Source organism: Varanus komodoensis, unplaced genomic scaffold (assembly GCF_004798865.1).
Source record: "Varanus komodoensis strain SLA01 unplaced genomic scaffold, ASM479886v1 scaffold9, whole genome shotgun sequence".
Classification (NCBI taxonomy): domain Eukaryota; kingdom Metazoa; phylum Chordata; class Lepidosauria; order Squamata; family Varanidae; genus Varanus; species Varanus komodoensis.
In genome coordinates, this window is record NW_025336598.1 from 19,524,321 (window position 1) to 19,545,501 (window position 21,181).

The 21,181-nt window shown below is 42.2% G+C and overlaps 1 protein-coding gene across 2 annotated transcripts in view; it reads right to left on the bottom strand.

Moving 5' to 3' along the window:
* Positions 1–281: 281 nt before the first annotated feature.
* The window catches only part of RFC1 (replication factor C subunit 1), a 52,560-nt gene continuing 31,660 nt past the window's right edge, over positions 282–21,181 (bottom strand). For both annotated transcript variants that reach the window (XM_044417681.1, XM_044417682.1), the window contains 14 exons: positions 15,384–15,488; positions 14,150–14,546; positions 13,281–13,390; positions 12,020–12,134; positions 11,699–11,787; positions 10,582–10,719; positions 8,629–8,724; positions 7,449–7,547; positions 6,319–6,473; positions 6,107–6,224; positions 4,880–5,025; positions 3,642–3,855; positions 1,188–1,376; positions 282–783 (listed from right to left, as the gene is read on the bottom strand). In XM_044417681.1, coding sequence (XP_044273616.1) covers positions 706–783; positions 1,188–1,376; positions 3,642–3,855; positions 4,880–5,025; positions 6,107–6,224; positions 6,319–6,473; positions 7,449–7,547; positions 8,629–8,724; positions 10,582–10,719; positions 11,699–11,787; positions 12,020–12,134; positions 13,281–13,390; positions 14,150–14,546; positions 15,384–15,488 — 2,049 coding nt within the window. In that variant the 3' untranslated portion in view covers positions 282–705. The remainder of the gene's footprint in view (positions 784–1,187; positions 1,377–3,641; positions 3,856–4,879; positions 5,026–6,106; positions 6,225–6,318; positions 6,474–7,448; positions 7,548–8,628; positions 8,725–10,581; positions 10,720–11,698; positions 11,788–12,019; positions 12,135–13,280; positions 13,391–14,149; positions 14,547–15,383; positions 15,489–21,181) is intronic.

The window sequence follows — 21,181 nt, forward strand, 5'->3', positions numbered from 1 at the left end:
TTCCATATTCACACCCTGGATATTTCACTAGGCTTTTTATAGCCAAACTGGTGAGGGAAGGAAGGAGGCAGGCAAAGGCTCATGTAACTTGGCCTAGCAGAATGCCTTCTCTCTCTCCAAGGTCTAGTTTCCAAATTCAGAGGACAGCCAGCATGGTACTTTCTGCACTGGTTGCAAGGAGGACTGGGAGTGGATCTCCAACATATTCTTCCAGGGTTAGAGCCCTATCTCTGTATAGGTGTGAGCCAAGATGCTGCCACATAATTTACATGAAAGTTAAATTGGTTAAAATAGGAAACTAGTTTTATTGCAACTTTTACATATTGCTGCACTCTCATGTACAAAAGAAATATCCAGTTTGTTCATTACATACTATATACATGACATAATGGTTACCTTAAAAAAATATCAGGCGCTCTGTAAAGATGAAATATTAACTATACGCGAGAGATCAGTGCTCTTTCCCAGATGCTGCTAAGCCTCTTAGTATATTTACACTAATCAGAAATTAGAGTCTCTGGTTAGTCTCATTTACGTTTTGTCAGTATATTACATGTTTTCATTTTTGTGCACTGGCAATAAAACAAAGCAGTCATATCACCAATAAGCAAGCGCTTTGTCAGCACATTAGTTTTATCCACAGCCCAGTATTAAAAAAAAATACTGTCCAGTTTGCATAGCTGGTCATTTTTAGCACTGTACAATTCACTTAGACTTTTTCTTTGCTTTGCCCTTTTTCTTCTCTTCTGTTCTTTCTGAGGTGGGTTGCTTAGCAGACGTTTTCTGCAGGGAAGAAAATGTTTTAACTTTAAAATGCATATTGGAACAGTCCCTAGCATACATTTTAATATTTAGGCTTGCAACATTTTACAACTTTTAATTTCTATAAACATGCACAATACAATATTTTTTTAAAAAATGCCCCATGTCACCCACAGCTTTATCCCATTAGGAAGGCGAAGAGGATGAGGGGAAAATAGGTAAAGGATAGGGCAACTAAGAACAAATAATAGACAGGCTTCAGTACTGAAGCCAGTACATGTAACTTGACTTTATAAGAAAGTTCAAAGATAGATAGTTGATGAGATGGACTGGATCAGTCCCTGGTTTATGTGAATCCTAAAAGGTGGTCTGATTTTCAGTTACAACAGTACTCTTTTAACTACAAAATCAGCTGAAAATGTTACCTTAATCATTGCATCATTTTCAACACCTTCTTGCTCCTTCTCAGATTGGAATTCATCAGCTTCAGCGCCTTCATCCAGTTCGCCATCCGCAACAGACCCCGCTCGCCACTTTGCCTTCTGTATTATTTGCAGTGAATATGGTGTAAGATGCACCTCCTTGTTATAGGTTCGTGTGAAAGCTGATTTAACCTGTTTCAAGTGAAAGACAGAACTTGAGTACCTTGGAAACCTTACATGGAGTCCCTCAGTGAAAGACCAAGGAAGCTTATCCACCAACACTGCCAGCCTTTTCTGGTAATGTGCAAAACCAGGAAAGTGGCACATTAAAGAATACACTCTATTTACATGAAATAATGGACAAGTCCGTCAGGCTTGAACCCCATGCATGGAACCCACTGAAGTTTTTCTGCTTTAAAAAAAAAAATTTTTAAAAACAGGATTTTGCCAATAGATTTGGGATTTTACCCTATGCCTCAGAATCTTCCATAACACAAATAGATTCTAAGATGTGGCAAGTGTTTCATGAAGGTAGCATTGTTTGAAAACCATAAAGTGATACATTTTGTTGAAAAGTAGGAAAAGGGGTCTTATCTATATCCTGTAAAAAATTCCTCTAATTCAGGTTTATGCAATCTGCTATGCATTAACAACTTTACCATGGTATAAAACTTCTGTGGAATGGAAACCACTTCGTCAGTTGCAAAGTGTGGGGAGATATGATAGCACTTTTCAAATACTTGAAAGATTGTCACACAGAGGAGGGCCAGGATCTCTTCTCAATCATCCCAGGATACAGGACATGGAATAATGGGCTTAAGTTAGAGAAAACCAGATTCTGGCTAGACATCAGGAAAAAGGTTCCTGTTTCTTAAAGCAATGCAGCAATGGGACCAATTACCTAGGGAGGTTATGGGCAATTCTAAAATTCCATGAATGATAATATATAAACCAGCAAAAAGCCACTTAGTAATTAACAAAAGCAGCCTAAGCTAATCACAGGAAAAAATTAACCCAGTGCAATAGCTTACAGCCTATCCTCAGTCACAGGCAGAATGAAACAAACATGTCTTCATGGCTTGTCTAAATGAGAAAAGAGAAGCCAGTCTTAACTTTTTGTGAATTGTGAACTTCCCAGATAGCTTTGCCTATTGGGCAGAATAGAAATGAAAATAATAAAACATATCAAGAGAGGAAGTAGACAAGAAGCACCACCAAACATACCTGTACTGCATCCTCAACAGGCTGATTATACTTTTTTGTTGGTCCACTACCTGGACCTCCAGTACCAGTCTTAAGAGTACAAGTAGTTCATATGTGTAAAAGTGGTCCATCAAATAACCTGGTCCCAAGTAATGTAGGCCTTTAAGTTTTAAAATGAATTAGGCTCAAAAGCAATTAGGCAGCCAGCACAGATGATACAGTATTGGAGTGACATGTTCTGAGCACCAAGCCCCACAAGCATATGGGCAGCCATATTCTGTAATAAATGAGGCTTCCTAACAAAGGCACCTCCAGTAGAAAGGAATACTGTTAGTTTAATGCTATGCCTTCTACTCTAAATCCATCCAGGCCAGTAAGACAGTTGACTATATCAAAACACAGCAAGAGTTTGCACTCTCTTTACCAGTCCTCCAGTGTAAACCACCCACCAGGCTACAAAGGTTATCTCTGTTTCGTGGCCAGGCCAAAAGTAAAATTGGAATAGATCCTAATTATCAGTATCATTTAAGAATGCCTGGATACAGGACACATACACACCCTCCCTCTTTCATAACCTTGCTTTGGAATAGATCATTTTACATCGGGTGATATTTTCCCAAGACTACCAAGTCCAAGCATGACCCTTGCTTTAATGAAAAGTTTGTTGCTTCAGAGGTCTAGACAGTAAGCACAGCTCCAGCAACTTTTAATAGCAAGGACGGTCAAAGGTCCAGAGCACAGGTGATAGGTCTCAAACTTCCAAGCAGCTTGTCCACACCTTCAAGTTACACAAAGTGAAGCACATCCAAAACAACTTGACCAGATCATATCCCAGCCACAACTTCTTCAACTTTGTCAAAATGTAGCATCTAAGTCAGGATGGATATAAGCAATTTATAAAGTACAATGCAACTAGTCACAGCAGCCCTTTGAAAGTTGCCAGAGTATAAAAGATTCCACCACTTGGCAAGCTCTGCTGGTGAACATCCCACAGACACAATAGCAGTTTCATTGGCACAAAGCAAGCCCTATAAAGGTTTCTCACCTTTGTTCCAATAAGGCCAACATACAAGAAATAACAGAAATAGTTGAAGAGTATGATTTTTTTTAAACCCTTTCCCAATTCTCTACAAAACTTTCTTTTATATCGCCAAAGCGACTAACAAAATTCCTTGAAATGATCTGTTTCAGCTACTTAGGTACCATTGCTTCTTAGGTGGGCTATACATCTGGAAATAGTAAAGATTAACTTACTTTGGAATCTACTTTAGAGAATGCACTAGGCTTGCCTCCCCAACTGGTTATTTCCATTATGTTTTCAACATCTTCCTTCATCAAGCAATAAGAATCCATGAATGCTATAGTATCCTGTACTCCTTCTGTTCCCAAGTGGCTCAAAGGTCTCACAATTGCATCTCTTATGTATGGCAAATATTCAAGATTTATTGCTCTCTTGCTTGCATGTGTCCTTTAGGGAAAAAAGAAAAGTATTTACTGACTTTCCCATTACTAAGCTTGTATGAAGCTGAGTAGTGTCCATGCTTTGAACCCAGATTCATTTCTTAGCATTTCCAGCTAAAAGGAGGACTGGGAAAAACTTCCGCTTAAGACCTTGCGGAGCTGCAGTATTTAGAATCAAATGGGACTAAGATCCCTTGGGATGAAAATTATGAATCATGAGTTCCATATCATAGCTCCTCTTTCTTGAATCTTCTGGTCACACCATTCAATTTCATTCAGCTCAGCAACTGAAGCCATGTCAGCCTTCCCCAGCTTGGTGCCCCCAGAGGTGCTGGATTGCAAAGCACATCATCCACAAGCAGCATGATGCTGGCTGGGAATAATGCGAGTTGCAGTCCAATTTGCCCAGGGGGCACCAAGTTGGGGAAGACTGCACTGTATAGACAAGTAAGTAAGGTATTCAGGAGCAAATAGACTGATGCAACAGACTGGTGCAGAGTTTTCATCCATCTCACCCTTTCTTTAGCAGGGCACCCTCTCTTTTCTAGAGTGTCAGAAACTACAGTCTGATACTATGTGGGGCTGCACAACTGGCAGTGTCAGGAATAATGGTTTATATATGTCAGTTGTGCTGTAGTAACAAAGGAGTAATGCAGACAGGAGCAGGCAGAAGGGAACATCACGGCCTGCTCCCATTGTTGTGCCCCTACCCCAGCTCACAAGGTCAGAGGTGCAGCAGGACCATTTAATTTTCCCTTCCCATCTCCTTTTTCTTCTGCATTGTGTCTTTTTTATTGCAATCCACTCCAGGAGCCTTTTTTAGCTGAGGAGTAGGATTAAAAATAAATGACAAAGACACACCATTATTTTGGCCTAGAAAAATGCCAGAAGTACATACTTCCATTTGTTTTTCTTCAGTAAAGAAAATATGCTTCAAAGATGAAGGCTGCCATATACTGTGACTACTAACTGGAGTCTGGGCTCCAATAATACCCCACAATCAGAAGACAGCAGCAGGTGACTACTTTTACCTGAGACTCATGTGCATTGATAACTCTTGAATGATGCGGTCGTGCTTTCCTGTTGATGAAAATTTTCCCAGCCAGCTTGGAAAGTTTGGAAATTGGCTCATGTAGCCTCTCATTAGCTCCCCAGGAAGAACACTTGAATAAATGGCCTAAATTACAGAGAGAACAATCAGTTTTAAATGGAGACTAGAATGCAGTGTGGTGTGATGGTTAGAGTATTGAACTGAAAACCTGAGAGATCCAGGTCGCACTTGTCCACAAAGCTCACTGGGTGACTTTGGGTCAGTCACTCACTCTCAACCTAACCTACGTCCCAGAGTTGTTGGGAAGATAAAATGGCAAGCTGCCTCATGATCTTCACAAGAGGGTAATAGGTGGAACATAAATGCAGTAAAACACAACCACACAATTATTTTGCAAAACAGTGCACAGAAGACACAGAAAACTACCCAAGGCAAATGTAAAGTAATGGTTGAAAATGATCATAGAAGAAAGCAGTAGCCCCATTACCACTACTGAATTACTCCTCTTGCTTTCTCCACTCTCATTCCCACCCCAGATTATAGGATATTGTTTTCACAACAAACATTTAAAGACAAAGTTTGCACAAAGCTTGAAACCAATATGTAAATACCATAAAGGTAACAGTGTGGTCTTTGCCATGGTTGCGGAAATCAGTATTCCTTTTTGTTGGCCAATACTGAATTTTCCTACAAGGAACATAAAACCTTTGTTTCTAATGTTCTGATACCGGGGGGAAAGATCAAACACACAGTATTTTACAAAAAGTCCCTGGACACTGTGACTTCAGAATTTGCAAAAGCACAACTGCTGGATTCCATTGTTTCAGATTTCCATTGGTTGGCAATTCAACCACACTAAAATGGTAAACAGCACAATGGTAAACAAACAGTAGCAAACAACTTTCCAAATAAATTTGCTATTTTTCCTTCCACACACAAAATACCCTTTTGCTTACTCTTTGATTTATATAACGAAAGCTATCAAAACAAGTAGCAGCACTCTTCCATGATAATAACTTTCATGATAGATACATTTCATTTGGGTCAATAGATCAGAAACTACAACACTGCTTGAAGACACAAAGTATGCTTTGTATATAAGGCTTAGATTGTGGACATGTTCTGAATTCACAGCCTGTAACAAAGCAGCAACGGATACCCTGAAATGGCCATTCAATATGCACCAGAAGCTAAAAAAGTGGCTAACCTGTGTGGGTAAAAGGCTCCAGTTTTGTCGACTGCGGATCTGCTGATCAACTAAGTCACCATCACATATACTGTCAGCTGCTTTGCTAAGCAACATCAGATGTTTCTTCATATTGTTCCTGAGGGAGAGAATTATGGTCCACATTAATCAATACTAAATGAATTTCACTAAATCTTGATAACATCATTCAGACAAGTAAGACTGTAACATACCCGGCAGCAACTGGCTTCACATGTATGTAGTTCTCCTGGACAAAGAGCGGTGCTAGAGAGTAATCGTGGAAGAACAGGTCTGCTTTGTCAATAAGGGACATATGAGAGGTCTCCTCACCTGTAGCAAAAACCTTTCTGACAACATCAAAAGGGCCCTACAAAAAAAAGTTTAAATATTTACCATCAAAGAAAGGTCAGGTAGGGATTACTCAGATTAGCCCCAGGTGCTTGGCACTATCTGTGCAAAGATCTGCTACAGTGGCTTTTACATTAAACCATACCAGCAATTTAGAATGGAGAATATGAAGACAAAACCAAAGGATGGCAATAGCTCAAGACCCTTCCATTCTGGTGTCACATTACAGTCTGCAAATCGTACTTAAAATCTACACTTGCATGTGCAAGGCAAAGGAAAGCATTCTAAAATATATTCTATTTCATAATACACATTTCTAAATGCATTTTGCTACTTGTTTCTCTGAGAACTATGAGGACTATGTCAGAACATCGGGAAAATGTAAACGTTACTAGATAAGTAAGTTCTGAACTTGCCTTATAATCATTTTGCACTACTTTATGTAAGAACATAAGAAAGGCTGGCTGCATCAGACCAAGAGTCTTTCTAGTCCAGGATTCTGTTCCCACAGTGGCCAACTAGTTGAAGGACAGAAGTGCAACCACAACCTCCTGTTCATGTTCATGCAAGTGGTGTGTGCACAGGCCTTTAACTCAGGCAGCAGACCTCCTGCTCATGTATCCCTCCACCATTTTGCTTGGTCTGGCCGGTCTTGTATAGCCATACATTTACTCACTCTCTCATGATTTATCGAAAGAGTCACTAGGTTAAGACCTAGAACATGGAAATTCTGTCATTCATTACAACCCGTTTTTTCCAATGCTGTTATACAAAAAGAAATCCTTTAAAACTACAGAATTTTAGGCAGATTCCTTTATCATTTAAAAGTTTCCTCGGATTTGTGCCTTTTAAGTGATATTTGATGCCACAATTCTAACAATTCTGAAATCAGCCTAAAGTACAACTTCCATTTCCAAGAAATGCCTCATTTTTGGAGATCCCAGGCCAAAGCAAGTACTGCCGACATGGCCTTTCACCAAACTTTCACTCTTACCAGCTTGATATCCTTTTTTGCTTTGTGGGCATCCTCTTTCACACCATCATAAGTCAGGCTTTTGTTTCCTGCACACCACATGCTAAGATTATGTAAAACCTTAGAATGCAAAATAAAATGGTTAGTTTGCTAGAAGCACCTCATGTGGACGAATGTAAGCAGTTTATTTAACAGAGCATTAATTTTAATACACTAGAAATCAATACTTCTCATTACATTTATTTTACAAGACAGCTCTTTGTCCTTATTCTAAAAAGGTTCCAGGTCTTGTTGCATCGCTTTCAGCAATTGTTTCATGGTAACTCCCTGACAAATCCTTTGCTTTTGCAACTTACCCGGTCCCAGTAATACTAGGACTCAAGCACATACAATTTGCATATATAATGACTGCACTCAGATGTCATGCAGGGGTGGCCAAACTGAGACTCACAAGCCACATGTGGCTCTTTTATTTTGAGGCTTGCTGCTCACTGCTTGCAGCTCCCAAACACCTGACATTTACCATACGTGGCTCTTCCGTTGGGCAAGACTGGCCACCCGCCGGCCTGATGTCAAATGAGCTACAGTGAGCTTCAGGCTCACACATGTCCCTCCAACTCCCTTTGACACAGCTGTGAGGAACTTGGAACATTTTGCTTTTGATTAACTGCAGATCAGCATGCCATCCAAGCCCTAAGGTATGTTTAATGTTAACTATGATTTGTTTAGAAAAGCTTCTTAACAAACTGATGATCTTCAGTTTGTCAGATTTGGATGACATGACATGCTTCCAATTAATTTAGACCAGAAGGAAAAGCTTCCAAATTGCTATTAATGACTGCACTGGAAAGGGAGCAGTATATGAGCCCAAAGCTAATTTCCATCATGTAAAACCATAACAGCATGATATTTCAATATGGCCTTTGTGTTCCATTACTTGCATCCTTTTCAATCCTACTTCTGGTGGAAGTCACACCTTTACCTCAATTCCTATCAACCAATGAATATTCCAGGTCTACGTGTGCAAAATGTCCCCTACCAAAGTCCCTAACCTTTCCATTCTCCTACACCTCTCTACTGTCATCCTTTCTCATATTCACATTTCTGCCCCTTGTTATTCTTAGTCCATAAGACATCTGTAAACTATCTGCATGTTATTGGAAGAGCAGAACAAAAAGACAGGTATTGGAAAAGAGCTCACTTGTCTGATATCCTGATTAGCTGCCAAGATGATTTCATTCATTGCTGGTGGTGGAATCTTTAACCCTTCTTTAAAGACGATGGACATCATAGCGCCCTGCAAAAAAGATATTTTTAAGGACAGGCAAAAAAAGAAAGAAGCAGTAGACAAATAGAAAAAAATTACAACAATAATCACTGTCTACAGAATATTAAATCTTAAAATAGGCACACACATGCTCCAGATCAGTAGACAAGAGATAGAATTTTTATGCTAGTGCATCTTAAAAATAACTCAAAAAGTATACTTTACAAAGGTATAAGCAAATCTATGGGATTAGGAATGGGATCAGTCACCCCATTCTGACTTAAGCAGTAGATGGCCGCTCTGAAAAACCAGACTGGAGGAGAAAAATCTGGTATACATTCCAATCCAGTGATCGGTACATCTTTAATCCTGTAGCCATTCTTAGGTGACAGAAAGGAAGGTAGACCCTTCCAGAAGAGGAGCTAGAGTATTTCTGCCCTTGAATTTAAAGAATCAACATTTCTTTTTTTCACTCAGCTCTAGTTCATACTATCTGCAGGACTGTGGAAATACTCTTCCTGAATTGCTTTAGAGCATACAGCCTTCACAAATTTCCAAATATGACTACATAATAATACATAAAGCACGACTATTAATCCTGATATCGATATGATCCCTATATATTGCCTCCAGTATCAGAGCCAGTACTCTGTATACCAGCTGCAGCACAACACGAGTAAGAAGGTGCTATTGTGCTCATGTACTTATGTGGGCTTATTTACTTATTTTATATACTTCCCAACAGCCAAAGCTCTCTGGGTGTTTCACAACAGCACATTAAAAATACAATATAAAACACAGCATATTTAAATATCATAAAATGTACAATGCAAAATTTTAAACCAAAAGGAAACAGGTTTTTTAAAAAAATTATAATAACTAGAAGAAAATCTTAAGACTGGTTTTAAAAATCATCAGGCCCCAGGAGACTGAGTGCCTTGCAGTAGAGGTGTTCAGTTAGTCTTTACTTCCTTTTTTATTTCCTTCTCACAAGTATTCAGTTAGTCATTGTGTGAACAGAATGATGGGCTAGATAGGTCTTTGGTCTCATCCAAAACATAACCCTCTTGCATCCTTAATTTAAAGAACATACAAACCTAAAAATGAACTTTACAAATCAAACCAAGGATAGCAATAAATGAAAGAGACTGAAACAAAAGCTTGTTAAAAAATAAAACCCTTACTGCCACACAGTTTTCTAGGACTAATTTCCATAGGCACTATTTTAAAAAGACTATCTATCTGCCTGACATCTTTCAGTGACAGGTCAAGGAATTGGGCCTACAGCAATGATTGTCTGGATAGGCTCATAAGGATACAGGCAGTTAAACATATTTAATTAAGGACTAACTCTATCAGTGACCATTAGCCATTACAGCCAGTCTTCCCCAGTCATGAGATTTATTTGCTTGTTTGTTTATGGCATTTCTTAAAAGGATGATGCTTGTCATCACTGTACCCTGTGTATAAGCTTCCTAGAAACCCCTTGTCTGGCCGCTTTTAGATAGACCTTTGTTCTGATTCAGAGAGGCCATTTTCATTGACTCATCTTAAGCTAGCCCATGCATACTCTTTGGGGCTGTTAGCCCCACAACAGCCCACCATGATTTATTTAAGCCACAGTGAGTCTGCAATACATGGTGTGCTTGTGGCTGTTATTTCAACAATGCAACCCCAACTCAGGGATGTTGTCTGGTATGAACCTGATGAGACTGGATTATGCAAAGCTTAAGCAACTGCTGCATAACCAGGGTCACTGGGTACATATAACACAATGCCTGAGTAAGGTTACATATTCAACTTGGTACCCAAGGGCACTGCAGCTCTTAAATAACCCATGACAAACTGCAGCATGTCATCTGAACCCAGTCTTACTCAGCTACCTACCTTAATCTGTTCCACACGTGGTCTTTGAAAGCGGAGGTCAAAACAGTAATGGGCGAGGGAACGGATCTTTGTGTGGTTCCGATCATTACACATGCAAATTATTGGAACCTTTGTGTGTTTGATCAGGTCAATCAGTTCCTGCAATTAGAAATTGAAAAACCACTGTGAACAGAGCAGTGCAGGACAGACAGTACTGACCACTACGAAAGTTGATGCCATTTGCCAAGCCTTACCCTGGGTCGGTTGATTAATAATTCAAAATGCTGCTACTAAAATATGACTGATATAAGGCAAGCCATTTCTATTAGACCCATTTGATATAATAAAGTATATCTGAGACTTTCTCAGAGAGCACACGTAAGTAAAAGAGTTCTGCACAAAACAGAAAATATTTTTCTAAAAAGCACACAGAGGCAAAACATTGAATGACTAAGTAGACTTGTGTTTTTAAAGGCTAGGTGCAAAAGTTCTGGAAATTCCAAGTTATGTAGAAAAATGCTTATATTCCTGAATAGATGAAAAGTTTTCATCTTGCTTCCAATTGTTCTTACCATATGAAGAGTAAATTCAAAACAAGCAAACATAAAACAAGGTTAACTCTTAATCACTGATTAAAATTGAGAGCTAGATTTTTTTCCTTGGTACAACAATTCACAAGAATTTTTTATGTTGACCTTAGAGCAAAGGTTCTTGTTTAACCAGAAAAATTTGGTTTCCAATATTGGCTAATTAATTGGTTTCAGATATTGGTTTGCATTAATTGTGATTAAGTTTGATGTTGACATGTTTAACATTAATTAATAGTTAGAAATGAATTTGATCCTAAAGAAGGGCAAGAAGGACAGCATCATTCCACCAAGGATGTTCCATCTCATAACTACAGAGGGACTTGTATTTCTATCAGCTCAGAGTGAACTTACATGTTGATTAAGCCACTCTCAAACACAAATAAGCTCCAGTTTATTCCAGTTAATTTTGGTTTGTTTATTTAATAACTGGTTTATTCCAATTATTTCTGCCTGAAGAGTAGCTCTGAATGGTCAATTCTCTATGCTTCCAATCAAGTTCATACCATTTGACTCCTGATACCTGATGCCCCCACAACTTTTTATCTTACCTGTATACCTCCTCTGTCCTCATTGCCAGCCATTCCATCCACCTCATCCATAATCAGGACATGTTTTGTACTGACTGACGATGATGTACCTGCAATAACAGAGAAACAGAATGAGACTGAAGAAAAATCTCATCCCTGTGCCTTTCTATTAATGCTACTGCTGATAAAAGTTGGACTTGAAATAGGGAGGTGGGCTGGTAACATTTTTTGGGACTGAAGAAACATTTATAGACTTTAATGCATTGCTGGAATAAATGTAAATTAAACCCAACTAGTGTACCTAATTATTCTAGCTAAGTAAGTAGCAAAAAATGAGGCTACCTGAACAGAATCCTTTAATGTTGGTGTTATTCAACGATTCTGCAACTATTTCCTTCAGGCTGTTCTTGCTGCGAGTGTCACTGGCATTTAATTCCACATAGCTCAAACCCAGTTCCTAATCCCAACACAAAAATAAGACAGTAAAATACACTAACAAAAACTGCTTGTACTAAATAGTTTTACACAGAAGCCTTTCCCAATAATCCCAAAGTGATCTGCTAACAAAATTCATAGCCATAGTCCCCAGTCCTTTATATACCATTTGTGTCCTGGTTGACAATTGGGAGTAAAGCAGTACATTTAGAAAGTCAAGTATCATTCTGGATCATCACTAGTTACTGGCCCAAGGCAATTTCTAAATATGTTTGTGATTAGCCACCAATGTAATAGCGTAACCAGAGAGAAAGACAGTTGGCTCTAAACAGTTGCTGGTTTCTGACCTGGCAGTTCGCTCAAAATAGTCAACTAAATAGAGTGATGTGACACACAGAACAGAATGCTAAAGGACATTAACATTTCACTATTAAAAATAATATTGTGATTATAAATTTATAAATTAAAAGTAACATTGTGATTTCAGCTTGAAACTCCACTGGGGCTATAAAGCAGAAATAACAGTAAAAATCTAGGGCTGGATCCAGATTTATGCCATGTCAACTGCACTGATGGGAATAGATTTCTCTGCTCAGTTCTTCCCACAGGAGAAGGTCAAGTAAGTGTGATAAATATGAGCAGATCTGGGAAGAGGGGGGAATGGGAAGATCTCTCACAACTGGACAGAACCTTCTTCAAGTGATGCCCTTCCTCTCAATGGAGGTCTCTCCTTCTGGCAGAAGGTCCCTTCCTCCCACATAAGGCAGATGCTGGATCCAACCCACAATTTCTAATGGAAAAATGGAAAACATTTTCCCCTCCTTCCCTCAATTCCTAGGGAATTGAAAGATAAGCGGAGAAAGAAAGCCAGCCTACATATTTAACAGTTATCTTCTCCAGTGTTCAATTCCTTTTCAGAAAAACCTTCAGAATTCACATTAGGCATATCTGGCTGCTCTTACACAGAGCCCTTTCTTGTAACATTGGCCTTTCTTGACCAAGAGATTTCAGCGAGAAAGCAGCTATCAAGGCCCACTACAGTACTAAAATACTGAATACATCTGCTGCTAAATCAGTTGTTTCATTCAGCAAATGAAAATCCCCCACGAGTTTGATTTCTCACATTCTTCACATGCATGCCTTTTTCATTTGTGAACATACAACTCACCTCACAAACTAATGTAGCTGTGGTTGTTTTACCAATCCCTGGGGGACCAGAGAGTAAAGCAGCTTTCCAACTACCACCTTCATCTTTCTTTCCAAATTTATTCGATTTTACTGTGAGGAAAATGAAGTTTACACAATCAGGTCATATAATACCAAAAAGGAAGACAGGCAAAGACCAGTGTATCAGTCTTATAAATGCATAAATGGATGGGGAAATATGATGACACCTGCTCAGAAAGTAAAATCTTCACTTCTTTGTATGTCGGCGTTACAGAACAAGTAACTGATAAAAACAAAACAAATTTGGGTGTGATCTTCAAATTGGGCCAAAGATTGGCATGAAGATACTGAGCAGATCTGAACATGGGTTCAAACCATGCTTAAAGCATGATTATTTGGACATGAGCAAGAACAAGTGAGACCACGGTCTCTGGCATCCACTGTGAGGTCAGTGTAAACCATCTATGACTGCCCCATTAATAGGCTGTGAACATGACGTTTCAACCTAGAAGTTAACCCTGGGCTTTTTAGGGGTTAAATAACCCCGTTAACTCAGCAACAGATGTTAACCAATACAAATCCCAGAATGGCCAGGTTCAAAGGTCATGCTATTGACTAAGAACACAGCAATTATACATTGCTCATTGAAAGAGAAATAAGGAGCATGTCAGGGCAGTTCATTTGCTTGATCTCATTCACTCCCACCAATTCATGTGTCAGGGTTGGTGCTACTTGTCAACTGAGTCACACCACCAATACAATTGGTTTTATGTGTGAACTGAGTCATGCTACATACATACATAGTTATATAAACAACACATGATCAAAATTCCAGAAAAGCACCAGAAGAATCATATACTGTAAAATTACCATTTTTGTCCTCTGTAGTATTTGTATGCCAGTTTCGAAGCCAACGCAAGAGTTTATTGGCACAGCTCTGGTCACCTTGTTGTCCAATTATTGTTTTAAGGGATGTGGGCTTGTATTTGTCCACCCATAATAATGTCTCTGCTCCACCTTCACTTTTTTCTTGAATTGGGCTCTCAGCATCTTTTGGAACATGCTTTTTCTCCAGACTTTTCTGGTCAAAGTTCAGACCCCTCCTTGTTTCCACAATTTCCTTATTGCTGGATTTAGGGGTAAATTCTTTTTCAAGAGCAGATTTTTTCTTTTTGGGTTCACTCTCTTTCTTCAGAGGGCTATTTTTTGTTTTCTCTGTTGCAGCTTTTTGTGGGGTCTTCTCCCACTTGGATTTCATTTTCTTTGCCTTCAAAAGAAAGTGAACACATGCAGGTTTAAGCTCTAGGACAACAGCTTGTAAACTGGATACCTAGGAATCCTGCAACTTCTGTGGAAGCTTATTAGGGGTTTACCTCTATGAAATCAGTTTTGTAAGACTAGTTTTCAAGCAAAGACATGAACAAAGAATTCATACAAGGCAACAGTTAGGACCAACAGGCTTCACCAGTGTGCCAACCTACATAATACATAAAGGTGTTGAGACAGACAAGACAAAATGGAACGACATTGAAAGGCATAATGCGTTTATTGAGAACAAGCATTCTTTGGTCCCTTCACTCACAGTGGGTGGAGAAGGGAATCTGTTCAGAAACTACTCATTCCAGGGATTCTGTGCGGTTTGAGATTAACAGGCTGGCATACTCCTTCAACTGCCTTGCTCATGTGGTTCAGTGTGTAAGGAACTTGCTTGACTGTGCTTATACCAGAGTGTAGAACCAATTTTAGCACAAGGCCCAACTTTCATTTTAGAGATCTAGCAGGCTGCATTCCAGTGATGGGCAGGTCTAAGCCAAAAGGAGCCAGGTCCAAAGAAACCACTCCCAAATATCAGCCTATTTTAGCTAAAAGCTCCTGTTGTAAGTAGCTAACCTTCATAAGCATATTTCAACTGCACAAAAGCCAGGAAACCAGCAAATAATAGACATTTGGAGGAAAGTGAGTATGGCAATCTGGGGATGCCCAGAGGGCTGGATCTGACCCTTGAACCTAAAGGCTTGCACCCCTACTTTACATTTAAAGGAAAGAATGCATTCATAGAGGCATAAAAGATACTCCCTTCAGTGGGAAATTAATTTGTACAAACCTCTGCTTCAGCTGCTATTTCATACTTGGATTTCTTGGCTGGCATATTCCGAATCAGATCAAATAAGCCATCTTCATCAATAATTTTTGTCCCTAATGCTGATGCCTGTAACCAAACATAGGAAGGGGGGATTATAAATTACTCACAGTTACCCAGCATTTGATAAGGCTTTGCAAGTCTGGAGCACTTTCACTTGACTATGTGGGGGGAGGGAGGGACAGGGGGAGGGAGAGAGATTGGAAAATCAGATATCTCTGTTAATATCTCCTCTGCTCAACTCTCAACAAGAAGTTCTCAGCTCCAAGAAAGAGGAGAACTGACACACATTATACACAAACACACTCCAGGAAGTAGAAACAGAAAGTCAGGTTACTTACCTGTAACTGTCGTTCTTCAAGTGGCCATCTGTGCAGTCACACACAATTGGTACCGCGCCTGCGCAGTGCCTGTTGCTGGCCAGAATACCTAAGCTGCAACAGTTTTTGGTGGGAACTCCACACCCCTCCCCTCTGGTGCTATATAAAGCAGAGTGCCCACCATTTTCCTCAGTCCCTGGAGACCGGCAGATCGCCCCCTAGCGGAGCATGCCACTCGTAGAGAAGTCGATAAAAAGAGACTGTCATCCCGTCCCTCGACACCAAGTGGGGCTGGAGGGCGGGTTGTGTGACTGCACAGATGACCACTCGAAGAACGACAGTTACAGGTAAGTAACCTGACTTTCTTCTTCATGGTCTCTGTGCATCACACATAATGGGTGATTAGTAAGCTTCACTCACCGGAGGTGGGTCGGTGTCGTCAGTGAAGAATGGATGATAGGACGGCCCGTCCAAAGGAGCAAACTTTCCTGGCCTGAACATCCAGCCTGTAGTGCCTGGTGAAAGTACAGGGAGTTGTCCATGTGGCTACTTTACAGACGTCCAGCAGTGGAACGCCCAATGAGAAGGCTGAGGAGGCTGCCATGGCTCTGGTGGAGTGACCCTTGGGCGGAACAGGGAGATCTATCTTGGCCAGCTGGTAAGCCAGTTCAATAGTCTGTACTATCCATTTTGATAGTCTTTGTGCAGAGAGAGGTGCACCCTTATCGGGTTTGGAGTATTTGACAAACAGGCGCTTAGTTTTCCTGAAGCTTTCCATACATGACCGGTAGAAAGCTAAACATCGGTGCACATCAAGGGAATGCAGAGATTTCTCTACTGGAGTGGATGGGGATGGGAAAAATGCTGGAAGCACAACATCCTGGTTAACGTGGAATGGTGTGGCCACCTTGGGAAGGAATGCTGGATCAGTTCATAGAATTACTTCTTTCTTGTGGAAATTGAGATATGGTGGATCCACACATAGGCCCTTCTTGAAGTTATGGCAACTAAAAAGGCTACTTTCCAAGACAGCAGCCTTAACACTGTCATTGTGAAGGGTTCAAAAGGAGCCTTGGTGAGCGCATGGAGAACTACAGATAAACTCCAAGTCGGTACCAATGGACGGATCGGAGGATGGAGATTTTGTAGTCCCTTAAGGAAGCGCCAGATGAGTGCATGAGAAAACACAGATAAGCCCAAGAGAGGGCCACGGAAATGCGATATGGCTGCAATACAGACCTTGATGGAAGTGGGTTTAAGTCCCGACTGATGCAATGAAAGCAAGAAGGAAAGGATATTATCGATGGAAGCCGATTCCAGAGTAAAACGGTTAGCTCCCGCAAATGTGGTGAAACATTTCCATTTCGCCTCATATGACCGATGAGTGGACTGTCAAAGAGTGGACTGTAGGATAAATTCAATTTCCTGCCACGCTGATGTAGCTTCAGAGGATAGTCGGGTGAGTTCTCTTGGTACCGACTGACATTCTGGCATCGAGACCGAGGAACTTTGTTGGGGCCTGTCAGGATCGACGGAGGCAACTAGTGCAGGAGCCAAGCGGTGAGTTTGAGAGTGTTGAGATCGGGATGAAGAATCGTCCCCCTCCCTTGCATGATCAGGTGAGGGATTTGTGGCAGACGGAAGAACGTGCGTCTTGATAGTCTGAGCGCTGTTGAGAACCAGGGTTGGCGGGGCCACCACGGTGTAATGAGGATCAGCCATGCTCGGTCCCAGGCAGCCTTCTCCAGAGTACGGGTGATCAATGGGATCAGTAGAAAGGCATATAGGAATGAATCTGACCAACTCACCATTAAGGCGTCCCCTAGTGAGTTCGGACCCGTTCCTGCCCTGGAGCAATAGGTCACGCACTTTGAATTCGACGCTGTCGCGAACAGGTCCAGAGTCAGGGTACTCCACTGGGTAAACAAGTCTCTGCAAACTTGATTGTCCAATTCCCACGCGTGGGTCAATGACATTTCCTGCTCAAGGTGTCCGCTTCTTGGTTGTGTCTTCCCGCCAGATGGATTGCCGTTAGCGAAATCCCTCTGGGGATACACCAGTCCCAAATCTGCATGGATAGCTGAGCCAGCGGTACCAATTTTGTACCGCCCTGTTTGTTCAGGTAAAAAATGGTAACCGTGTTGTCAGATGCTACCTGTACCAAACTGTTCCTTAACACGGGTTCGAATATCATATTGCTTTGAAAACTGCCAGCAGCTCGAGAAAGTTGATGTGATTGAGCCTCTTGTGTGCTTGCCAGGTGCCCTGTGTTCATAAGTTGGAATAGTGTGCTCCCCATCCCGTGAGAGTAGCATCGGTATGGAGTGAAATGGAGGGCTGTCGCCAGTGAAATGGAACACCAACTGTGAGATTGTCCGGGTTCATCCACCAAGTCAACGTTTGGCAAACTGAAGCAGGAGGAAGAAGAAGCCATCTTGGGGAAATGCGGAGGGGCTGGAAAACCACGTTGAACCACAACTGGAGTCGCTGCATTCGTAGTCTGGCATTCGGAACTACTGCGATAGTTGATGCCATATGGCCCAACAGTTTTTGTATGAGCACTGCCTGGATTTGCCCGCTTCTCTAGACCCGACGGGCTACAGAGCAGAGTTTGTCCATATGGGTCCGTGGCAAAAATGCCCGTGCTCGAACCGAATTGAGTTGTGCCCCTATGAACTTGATGACCTGTGAAGGATGAGACAGGATTTTTTGGTATTAATAAGAAGACCCAAATCCTCTAGAAGAGTGCATGTAATGCAAACATCTGTAATGAGACGGTCCTGAGAGGATGAGACGATAAGCCAATCATCTAAATATGGATAAATTTGAATACCTCGTTGGCGAAGGTGAGCACATATCGGAGCCATACACTTTGTAAATACCCTGGGGACTGTGGCAAGTCCAAAAGGGAGTACATTGTATTCAAAAATGTCGGAACCGACTGTAAACCGGAGAAATCTCCTATAAAACAGGTGAATGCCGATATGGAAATAGGCATCTTTCAGGTCAATGGACGCGAGCCAATCTCTCTCTATCAGGGGAAGGATATTTTGTAAGGTGGTCATACGGAATTTCTTAGTCGTAATAAAGGCATTGACACCCCTTAAATCGCGTATGGGGCATGAGCCACCATCTCTCTTTGGTACTGTGAAATATCTTGAGTAGAAACCGCAAGGTCCATTGAAGTGGGAGACTTGGTGGATCGCTCCTTTCTGGAGTAACTGAGATACTTCTGCGCTAATTTCTGATGGGGCAGTGTATAACATCAGACCCGAAGGAGGAATGACATTGAACTCGATTCTGTATCCAAATTCGACTGTAGAGAGGACCCATCTATCAGATGTGATGGTCTCCCAAAGAGGGAGTTGACTTTGCAGCCGGCCCCCATAAGGAGGGGGGAGGGGTATAGGAGAGAGAGGACCAGTTTGCGGTGCCCCTCAACGTTGCCTCTTATCAGCGAGTTGGCGGCGGCGGTCCTGTTGTTATTGAGAGCTGGTTGCGTACGGTTCCGCTGTTGTCACTGAGGGAATTGTTGTTGACGTGACTGGTACCGGTGGTAAGGTTGGTATCTATGGTATCGAGATTGCTGCCACTTACGACAGTTTGAGCCCGGGAACTCCATCTTCCTGGCAGTAGCTCGAGCATTACAGATATGCTCAAGCTTGTGGTCTGTCCGATTGTGGAAGAGGTCCAATCCGTCGAATGGCATGCCCTTGATCCTTTTCTTGGTCTCCTCCGGGAAGCTACACGAGTGTAGCCAGGCATGTCTTCGGAGAGCGACTGAGCCAACCAGAGCGTGGGAATCGCAGTCAACATGATGGCAGGCTGTGGTGAGCTGCTGGATTGCCAGCTGCATCGCCTCTCGAATGAAAACTCGAGTGAGGTCACATTGTTGTTCTGGGATGGACGAGGTAATCGCATCCAGCCGCTGCATCAGAAAATACTGATACCTTGGCAGTCGCCTCATAATTAGAAATTCTCAAGCCCAGACCCATCTCCACATAAATTTGCCTCGCCATAAGGTCGATTTCCCTTCCTTCCTTATCCCTAGGGGCCACGTGCTCCCTATTGTCTCACCCCTGGGATGATTCGACCACGATGGAGTTGGACTTCGGGTGTCTTAACAGGAAGGGAATGTCTTGCTCTCTAATTTTGTATGTGGACTCATATCTCCGTGATGTCGACTGCGGTTGATCGAGAGCGGTCCATGTATCTTCCATAGCCTCCCATAAGGTTGTAATCAGAAGGATGGTGATTGTGGATGATTGTTCCTTATGGACAGTATCATAGAAGTTGTCCTTATTAACGTTGGGCTGATGCTCAACCTTGATCTCCAAGGCTCTTGTCAGTCGACCCATAAGCTCACCGAAGGTAGCATAGGACGCCTCGGGCAACCTGGGTACCTGGGTGGAAATAACTGCCACAGGAGATGTAGAACAGTCATCCGAGTCCTCAGAGTCTGAGTCATATGGGTAAGGTGGGCTTGAGGATGAATGTGCCGGAGAAGGAGGATGGCGAGAGGTCGTCCGCGCTGAAGTAGACAGGGCCTCTGCCCTTGATTGTCGGGACTGACGGCCGTCTTCCCTTGGCATGTAGTAGCCGTATGGGAGTGGTCCCCAGTATTGAGGCTGCGATGCTTCCAGTCCTTTGTACGGCGTCGGTACCCATGACCTGGTGGATTGTCCCGATGAGCGACACTGCTGGTCGGGCTCAATCGCCGTAGTCCTCCTGGAAGCCTCCAGGGAGAATGGCATCGGGGTCGGCCCTGGGGAGCGAGTCACGGATCTCCCCATCCGACATCGACCCCTGAACGATCAGTTCGGGTGGATGTAACATAATCAGGTTCATGAGCTCAACTCTCTGTGGGGATCCTGGCGGCGTGACCTGCATCATCTCTCTCGGTGTCGGTGCCAAGGCTGCCGGGACCAATGGTGCCATCTGGACCGACAAGGCAGTCGAATCCAAGTCCCTTCATGGTTCCGGGGCAAGCCTACGTTTCTTAGTAGCCTTGCCCGACTTATCCTTTTTGGCCTTTTTCAGGACCGACGGATCCCTGTGGTCGGAATGCTTCTGCTTCTCCTTTTGTTTGAGCAAGGAGTGGGAGGAGCAAGAGGTCTCCTTGGAAGCAACTCCCCCGGATGGTCGAGGGGAGGTTACCATGGAAGGCCCAGTCAACATAGGCTGAGTGGCGAGCTCGTCCGAGACTAGTAAGGCCTGATCCCAAAGGATCTTTCTCAGCCTATTCTCTCGATTCTTCCTAGCCTGTTTGGTAAAGGCCAGGCAGTGCCTGCACTTGTCGATGCAATGCCCTTCTCCTAGACAAAGGAGTCGGAGCTCATGTGGGTCTGTTGCGGACAAATTAGGCCCACATTTCGAACACTTTCAAAATGCCGCACGCTGAGCCATCGAGATCAGAAGGGAAATAGTGACGATAAGAGGAAA